The sequence below is a fragment of the Alnus glutinosa genome, chromosome 11 (assembly GCF_958979055.1).
Source record: "Alnus glutinosa chromosome 11, dhAlnGlut1.1, whole genome shotgun sequence".
Classification (NCBI taxonomy): domain Eukaryota; kingdom Viridiplantae; phylum Streptophyta; class Magnoliopsida; order Fagales; family Betulaceae; genus Alnus; species Alnus glutinosa.
In genome coordinates, this window is record NC_084896.1 from 362371 (window position 1) to 372313 (window position 9943).

Below are 9943 nucleotides of genomic sequence, written 5' to 3' on the forward strand. Positions count from 1 at the left end.
AAAAACTAGGTAACGAAATTTGGTTGTTTAATGACGGAGATGATAAGTATTACGTGAATATTATAATTATGTATGTGGAGAAGGAGAAATACTACTTAATTGTAAATAGTAATAAAAGTTTGCAGTGCCCTAGCTAGCAAAAATAAAAAAAATAATAATGAGAGAATTAATTGGTTGCAATTTCTAATTTTGTGTTGTATAATAACCGGATTGATGGTGGAGATAATTCATGCAACGAGTTAAAAAATCAATAATTTAAAAGGTATAATCCAACTTTATATTATATCAAGATCATATATTAGTCGAGAATAAGTTCCATTGTATGGGCCATCATCGGGTACCCTGGCCTACTTGAAGAGACAGTGGATAACGTAACACTAGTATCAACTATATATGCTAAGCATTTTCTCTACCATAGAGACCATTGATAAACAATTGCTAGAGCAGAATTTGTTCTTCTATACCATGCGTATGGGTGTTATTCTTCATCGATCATCATTATTAGCTCCTGAAGTATCTGAATAATCTGATGAATATAGGAGGAAATGTTTAATTAATATTCTTCCTTAATTAATCCATTCAACGCCATAGATGTGGTGATGATATTTCAATTCTCAAATTAATTACGTCCTCTTTAATTTTCAACAATCATTTAGTCAACAGTTCATTGAGTTGACTATTAAGCATTCAAATCTGATAAGATTATAACCTGATCAATAATTTTGTTAATTAATCTTAAAACAACTTTTTAGATGCCTATTCTTATATATATATATATATATATATATCATCCCTAGATTTTCTGCTAAGTGCATGCCTGATTCTTCTTAGATAATCTTCCCCTCGATCCGATCCTCATATATATAGATATACATCCGTTAATTATTTATCTAATACATTGCCCACGTATTCATAGATTAAACCCTTGATTCATTCGATCCCCATTCATATATATATATAGAGAGAGAGAGTGCGTAACAGTTAATTTATAAAGATAGAACGTCAGGAAACCATGGAAATTAAAGTGAAAATAAGTATATATTCTTATGCTCCATGTCTGCCTCTTTCGTTTCTTGACGTGGAGATTCCCATGCACTACTCTACCACCAGCCCCAGTTACTCGAACAGTATATAAATATTCCCTCTGGTTGCTTCAAGCACAAGCCAAACCAGAATTAACCCTAGTTGGGCATCTAACTAACCCATGCATTTTGATCAGTACGTTTTACACCTCTTTAACCTAGCTAGCTAACCCAAATCACTCCCCCTATATATGGATGGCATCTATGGTTCTTAATTTACCATATAATTAACCTGCAGTCTGCAGAAAAATTAAAGCATGAAATACAACGAAATATCCCACTTCAGCCACCCGCAACACAAGCTGAGATTTGAGTACACAGAATTTCCGTTCAAATGCGATGGGTGCAAGGAGGTAGGCATAGGGTCGCGCTACAAATGCGGCATATGTGACTTCGACCTCCACATGCACTGCGCAATCCCTACACCCTCCATCACCCATCCTTTCTACACCAAATGCTCCTTCCAGTTCCTCTCCCGCCCGCCGGGCAATGTCGCGCGCTTTTGCAACGCCTGCGAAAAGGACATCACGGGGTTTGTCTACCACTGCAAGACGTGCGGGTTCGATCTCCACCCATGTTGCGCCAAGCTCCCCATGATGCTCGACGATGGGGAAGTCAAGCTGTATCTTTATCGGAAAGTGAGCTCAGCCTGCCACAAGTGCGGGCGGAAGGGGAGGAGCTGGAGCTATAGGTCTACGTGCAAGAAGTACAATTTACATGTGGCGTGTGTCAGGGAGATGCTCATGGAAAGCTGGCCGGATATCTACGTTGGACGTGGAAAAGCTAGGAGCTTGGAGACCAGAATTCCTAGCCTAAAAAATACGCTTCAGAACCACCACCATAAGAGCAAGGGGTCGAAGGTGAAAAAGTGTTGTGAGATGGCTGGATTAGCCGTGCAGTTTGTTATATCGGCGGTGCTCGGAGATCCGACGACTCTGATTGCCGGAGTTATAGGGTCCTTTATGTCACGGTGATGATGCATGTGTGGTTGAATCGGCCGGCCGGAATGGGATTTTGCTGTTATGGTGCGTTCGGTGCATGTGCTTGTAGGTGTGATATATATATATATATATATATATATATATATATATATATATATATATATATATATATATATATATATATATATATTAATGTTGAATCTGGGTATAAGCTAGCTATATAGTGTGCATGGATGATGGTCCATATATGTAAATAAATTGTGATCTATATGATATAATACCCAAGTTTCTCTAAAAGACTTTGATTATATATATATATATGATATGTGCTGATCGATCAAGTTAAAGCAAAATATATTAGGCCAAAAAGAATATCATCAAATACGGCCTATAACTGATCGAACCCTTTTTAAAATGAATTAAAGGGGTTAGCTAGCTGTCACACAAATAATTATTGGATAAGGATTCTATGCAATTTATATTTATTAATTTGTTTAAATTGCTCCACAGAAAGCCGTATATATATGGTGTTCACCTGCTTCAAAAGCTCGTAGCGTGGGGTCTATGACGTCCCGCGTAGGCGGCGCGAATTGCATGAAATATCCAAACTCAAATTAATTCACGAGGTACTTGAAATTTAGTGGAGTAAAGCTAGAGCCACTAGATGAATCCCATGAAATTAATTGATCCTAATTAATTACTGATTAATTTAAGTTTTTTTTTTTTTTTTTTTTTTTTTTATAAATAATTAATTCTTCCCTATTGGAATTCATAAATCTCTTTTCTTCCCTTTAAGTTTTAGAAATTAGATTGAATATTACAAGGATTAATTTGCCTTTTGTTCATTTAAATAAGATCTAGTTAAAGTTGAAATATTACGCTTGGCATTAAAATTAAAACATGGGATAGATAAAACTCCATAAATGACATGCATTTAATGAAGCAAATAAACATAATAATCTTTCAAAAATGCTTTTCAGTGGGCAATGAGCTTGCGTTAGAGCATTTTTAGTAATTAATTACCGGTTATTTTAGTTACTTAAAATACATATTTTTTATTTTTTATTTTAGATAATAGTTTTTCAATACATGTATGCTCCAACAGACTATTTATCACATTCTCTACTTTCTTTAAATATTATTTTCAATGTATTTTTTATTGTGAAAATTGAGGGAAGAGGAGATAAAAGGAAAAGAGAAAGGGAGAAAAGAATAAAAAAAGACTAGAATGTGCAACGAAATTGAAGTTCACTACAATGAAATTGATGAAAATACTTTATTTTGAAGCATATATATGTTGGAGGGATAAAGTAGTTCATAATAACTATTATGAACCATATGAAGAATATGCTAGAGATGCTCGACCTTAAACATTTGATTGTAGGTATTTTATAAAGAATATACATTTGTTTAGAAAATTCTTCTATTGTGAGGTGGAGGATTAATTTCATGGTGTTCTAAAAGAGAGAGAGATTAAAGTTCATTCGAATAATTTTTTTGGTCTTCCCCTCTTTTGATTTTTTTTTTTGAACTTTTTGGGTCAGACCTTATTTGAAAAATTAATCGGCCCTGTTTGCACAATCCCTAAATCAGCTACGTACCCCTAATATATATATATATATATATATATATATATATATATATATATATATATATATATATATAGGCCCAATCTCAGCCCAAATTTACAGGAGGGCTAGATGGTCACCATTCTCATGCCAAGAAACTTTTGCCACAAGGATCCAAATTTTGGAGTTGATGAGTTGAACCTTGGCTCACCATAGTCCAAGAAAAGTAGGGGTCATATATAATCCCAACAATATTAGTTATTTTATAATTATTTCATAATGTTGACATGACAGTTATAGTTTAAAAAAAAAAATTATTTAATTATTTTTTAATAAGTATTAATCTAAGAATTGGTTAAGAATATCACATCAGTATTGTAGGATAAAAATGTAATTTATAACATTACTCTTATATATTTTATAGTTATGTAAAAAAAAAATAAAGAAAACTCTATATTTGATTTAGAGGAAATTCTTCTAATTCAATCTACTAAACATGCATGTGTACATCTTAATGCATATAAGAATCATAGGCTCTAAGGAGTATGGACACTTGTTAGTTTAGTACAGTGTCCTATTTAAAATATATACGAGAATATATACATATTTTAAGGGCTCTAAGGAGTATGGACACTTGTTAGTTTAGTACAGTGTCCTATTTAAAATATATACGAGAATATATACATATTTTAAGGATATACACGTGAGTTAGTTTAACATATTAGATTGAAAAAAATTTATTTAATTAACCCAGTTTTAAATTTTAATGAAAACTTAATTTATCCCTTTTATAATGATGACAATAACATATTCATAATAATTCAGGTGCTATTACTGTTAGTAGCTAGGACAGTACATGATTAGATCATCAAAGACATCGAATCCCTTTTGAAGAACCTTCTCTTTGGGTGGACGGTCCTTGAACTAGCTTTAAACTTTAAAGACTGTATAAGAATATAAATGTTAAATTTTGTTAGGAATATGGGGAACTCAATGTGCCATTAATTTTTTTTATTATTATTATTTTTTTCTTTCTCGAAAGAATAATTCTCATATATATGCTTCTGTTTTTTTTTTTTTTTTCTTGGTTTTCTGAACTTGACCCATATATATATATATATATATGGTCTGTTTGCAGATCGATTAGACAGAAGTTTTAAGTATTATTTGATTTTTCTGAATTTATTTTTTCCATTGAAACATATTTTACTGAATAAATGTAATCATAAGACGACAGATGAAAAAGAAATCCAAGTCGTCTTGATCACTCTGGATGACCTTTGTCAAAATAATTAGAATGGGAAATGGAAATGGCATATATAGTTGGACTATATATTCTAGCTAGCTAGGTTGTCCCATTAATATTGTATGTGTTTTTCATTTGAGTGATTGACAAAAACTTTTGGGAACTTTTTCAATTCACATGGAACCCGCGTCTGAAACTTCATAATTGGATAATGTTCCAAGAAGAATAGAAAGAGAAATATCCAGAGGCGACGAAGAAGACTAGCTAGAAGAAAGAGAAGACCTTGAGATTCCAACGAGTCAAATGCGTGTGTTGCCACCGTGGTTGTTGAGTTGGTAAAGTGCATGCCGCGGATAGGTTCAACTTCCCCCATTCCTCTTTTTTTTTTTAGTGGTCACAGTTGAATTCAAACTAGCTTGCGGTAGTAGTTTGTGAATTAGATACTACTAATTCACTGTGACGACGGACTCGCGAAAAAATCAAGGCACTTGAAGGGTGTGTTTGAGTTTGCGATTTTAAAAAGTGCGATTTAAAATAATGATTTTAAAATGTGCGATTTAAAAAAAGTGATTTTTAAAAACGCAGTTAAGCGTTTGGCAAAATCGCAGTTTATCCTTTAAAATTGTAAATTTACCTTTAAAATTCTGCATTTTTAAAAAAGCACCATCTTATCTGCGATTTGAAAAAACAGATTTTCTGCGTTTTCAAATCGCAATTTTTAAAAACGCAGTTCCCAAACGATCTATGTTCTGTGATTTTGTTTAAAAACGCACTTATTGTCTACGAAATCGCAATAAAAAACGCACCATAATTCAAAAAAATGCGATTTTGGGTTTGCAATTTTGTAGATAAAAATTGTGATTTCAAATTAAATTGCAAAAAATAAATCGTTTGGAAATCACATTTTTAAAAAATTGTGATTTGAAAAAAAAAAAAAAAAAACACAGAATTTTAAGGATAACCTGCGATTTTAAAGGTCAAATTGCGATTTTACAAAAAACTTAACTGCGTTATTCAAAATCATTTTTCAAATTGCACATTTTAAAATCGCAAATTCAAACAGACCCTAAATAGGGCCGGGTGCCAATTCCCGTATTTGTGTGTTGAGTTTAGGTGTTGAGGTATGAATATAAGATTATCTAGGCCAACTCTAACCCAATCCATTTAATTAAATAGGTCATAGCCCTCAACCATAACCCACTAATTTCGTGTCAAGTTTGCAAGCTAGCCGTGACAAAATTAAAATTGACACCCCTAAATATCGTATCGAGCATGGATATAAAACAATATAGATCAACTCTAAATCTAATCCAACCTATTTAATTAAACAGGTCATACTTTTCAACATTAACCCACTAATTTTTTGTTGAGTTCGTGTTAAGTTTGTGAACTATAACAAAAATTGTTAGCCCTAAATGTCGTGTGTCGATGCATGAATACCAGACTATATATATAGTCGAACCTTTATCCAACTCATTTAATTAAACAACTCAAAGTCCACAACTTTTACTCGCTTGTTTCGTATTAAATTCATACCAAATTCAGCCCTACTTCTACGTACTTTCTGTGTGTTTTCTCGAAGTTTAATTTCCTGGAAGATAACCATACATAGAGGCCGCTATCTAAATTAAATGCCGAGTTTTGTTTAACGAGTAACCTGTCAAAGGTAATGTGAACATGTAATACCGTCCATGAAAACGTGTACCAATTTCTGCCCAAGAAATATTTTTCTATAATTGGGTTGCCTTTTCCTTTGCTCGTGCCAGTGCTTGAATACGTACCAATTACTTAATTAAGTTGGTTCTTTTTTCTTTGCTTTTGCTAATGTTGGATGTGACAGTTGACTTAATACTTACCATATTAATTAGCTACTAAAATATAAATTTTATCCGTATTGATTATACTTATCACTTGACGTGACATTTGATTGATGTAACACTTTCTATAATCATTAAAGTATAAATTATCAAGTAATATTAAACATAATACTCATTTTTATAAAATATAAATTGACACATAAATTTATATAAAACAAAAATTATAGTAAAATTTACAACGACCACAATATATGTGACGTTTCACATTGTTTGAGAATGTAGATGTCTTTATATATATAGACATATTATTTTTATACAATTCATTTTAAAGCTGTAATGATAATAAATTTATCAAAATTCTATAATTATGTGTATTTTTAAGAGAATAATATCAAGATGTGTGATCTCTTTAAAAGTATAATTTAAAAAAATTAAAAGCGAATAATATTTTATCAGTAGGCGGTTCCAATACACAAATTATAGCACTTACTTTGGACGGGTCAATCGTTGCTTTTCTTCGCCTATATATATCACTAATTAACAAACCCCACTCAGATCCCCAAGCATCATTCCGGCCACTCTCTCTCTCTCTCTCTCTCTCTCTCGCCCACAGACACACAGAGTGGTACAAAGGATATATACATGGGTATCTGTGCATCTTCTGAGTACAAAAGGAGAGATGGCCGGATAGCCCTTAACAGGCCGTCCACAGCGAAGATTATTCATTTGGATGGAAGGCTCCAAGAGTTCAGACAGCCAATCAAAGCGGGACACATCCTCTCCCAGAATCCGAACAGCTTCCTCTGCAGCTCAGACTCCATGGACATCAACTCCCACGTGCCACTCATGCCCCATAACGAAGAGCTACAGCTTGGCCAAATTTATTTCATGATGCCACTCTCCAAATCCCAAGCACCACTTTCTCTCCAAGACTTGTGCGCGCTAGCCATCAAGGCTCATGCTGCTCTTGCCCATTCAGACCGAGCAAAATTGTCGAATACCCATCAAGGATCAAAATGAAAACCTCAGAATTGTCGAATAGCTAGCGCTAGATCGTATGATTATACATCTTTGGCGTGGATTGTACGGAGCTAGGCGACCAAGACAATTACAAAGGAGCGTGTCAGGCGTCAGCGTCATTTGTTAGCGTGACGGCACATTCTTGTGCACGCGGTTGGCATCGATCTCCAACAGGCCGGCAGCTGGTCTTACTATGATGATCAGCTCAAACAAACATTGGACGTAGTGACGTACACATTAGTTGTTATATAGTTTGGCATGATCAGAAGGGGCAAAAAACATATTAATTTTTCTTTTTTAATCTTTGCTCTTTATGTATTAAGAAGAGCTAAGGGCTGTGATTTTATATTATTATAGCAATGACCTCAAAAGCTTACAATATCATTTAAATAACAGATTATTTAAAACTCAATTTCCTCGAGGAAAGAGATTATTCATATATATATATATATATATATGCTTATTTAAATTCAAAAAGTCTAAGAAGAAGGCTTCATTTCAGATTTGATAGCAGCAACCAACTGATCATAAGCTTCTCCCCATGCAATCTTCATCTCCGGTGACCACATTTCTGGCACCGCTTCCTTGACAGTTTCCAGCAGCGCAAACTTTGTGACCTGTGAACCATTTACAAAGCCACGATCAGCCATGGAATAATAAAAATAATCAGCAGGCCGGGATATATATATATATATATATATATATATATATATATATATATATATATATATATATATATATATATATATATATATATACTACCTCATAATGCTCATCGACCACCCCATGCTTGAAGTGGACAGCACCTAACTTTTTCAAGCTTGACTCTCTCACGGTAGCTTTGCCGGCTTTCCGGAGTTGCACTGCCGATTCACAGGTCTGCAATACATATACAAAATTAATTAACAAAACATAATTGACATGCTTATTCTTAATTAAATACGTTTCCACTTAATTTCTGGCCCGTAAATTAGAAGATAAACTCTCACAGATTTCATAGATTCGTCTTAGCCTACCAATTAAACCATGAAACTATATCTTTCAAACAAACAGAAAACTATGAAACTACATCATAGATAATCTCGATTCAATTCACTCAATTTGGGTACGTTTGTTTGTTAATGCGTTTCTGACACGATTTTTTTGCTTTTAATTTGGAAAAGTACCTTAATACGATAGTAAAAATAATTTTGAATGTTTTGTAGTTTTCGTTATTTGTTAATTGTTAATGTTTTTATCTAAACCACACCCCCCCCCCCCCCCCCCCCTCCAAAAAAAAAAAAAAAAACTCCCGAAGCTTCTAGTCCCATACTCAAATCAAAATTGAGCTTGGGCCCAAGTGAAAGCCTATAAACCATGTGGGCCTAATATAAGTCTTGATGAAAGGGCTCAGTCACACTTACATGAAAGGGCTTAGGACTCAGGCCCAGCCTCTAAGCTTGGTATATTTGTTAGCGTATTTTGAGTGGTGTTCTTAATTTCCCATATCATATAACATGAAAATTATTTTTGCATTTTAAGATTTTTTTTTTTGAATTTTTTATTAATATATTTTTTTAAGAAAAAAAGAAAAAGAAAAATAAAATCAAACATAGACCACACCAAATTTTTTTTTTTTTAAAAAAAAAAAGGAATTTTGAAGGTGGTCACCAATTAATCTTCATATTTATATAATTAGTTCAAAGGGGTCTTACGTACCATCAGAAAGACAGACATGGCATGGGACTTAAGCTTTGGATTTCGTTCGAGAGGAACATTTGAGTCTCTCAAGAAAGAGAAGAGCTTCTGAGCTGATGGTGCAATCTCAAATATCCTACAAAATCCATTTGTTCAAATTAATTAACAGCCATTGATATGGGAAATTAATAATAATCAGACGATAAATTTATTAATATGGCTTACTTCAAGAAGAATTTTAGACCCAACTCTCCAGCATTAGGCTTCATTGCATTCCATGACTTCACCACCACAGCTTCTTGCTCTTCTGTGAACCCTCTTCCTTCCAAGGTGTTCATGGTTTTTCTTTGTCAACAATGGCAGGAGATCGAGTTTGAAAATGGTGACTGTTATGGGATGTGGAGCAATCTAGGATAGCTTATATAGCAAAGCTTAACGATGATGAAATTCGGCTCTTCACGGGGTCGAAGAGCCATCTTTTGGGGGGTCTATTTTCGGCATAACAAGTAGAGTAGCACTTCTTATCTGCTACCACCATGCCTAATACTTAATAGGCTAATACTAGGGGCAGCTTCTGGTGGGCTTGACCATT

General features: G+C 33.7%; 2 protein-coding genes across 2 annotated transcripts; one reads left to right on the plus strand and one right to left on the minus strand.

Moving 5' to 3' along the window:
• Window positions 1–1208: 1208 nt before the first annotated feature.
• LOC133882107 (uncharacterized) lies at window positions 1209–2166 on the plus strand. The gene has a single exon (XM_062321210.1). It carries the CDS (start codon window positions 1340–1342, stop codon window positions 2054–2056), a length of 717 nt encoding a protein of 238 aa, XP_062177194.1. The 5' UTR covers window positions 1209–1339; the 3' UTR covers window positions 2057–2166.
• Window positions 2167–8034: 5868 nt separating this feature from the next.
• On the minus strand, window positions 8035–9809 carry LOC133881695 (hemoglobin-2). Its single transcript, XM_062320700.1, has 4 exons — window positions 9577–9809; window positions 9373–9487; window positions 8437–8553; window positions 8035–8291 (listed from the first exon to the last, which is right to left on the minus strand). The coding sequence occupies exons 1-4, from the start codon at window positions 9687–9689 to the stop codon at window positions 8154–8156; spliced, it is 483 nt and encodes a 160-aa protein (XP_062176684.1). The 5' UTR covers window positions 9690–9809; the 3' UTR covers window positions 8035–8153.
• Window positions 9810–9943: the final 134 nt, after the last annotated feature.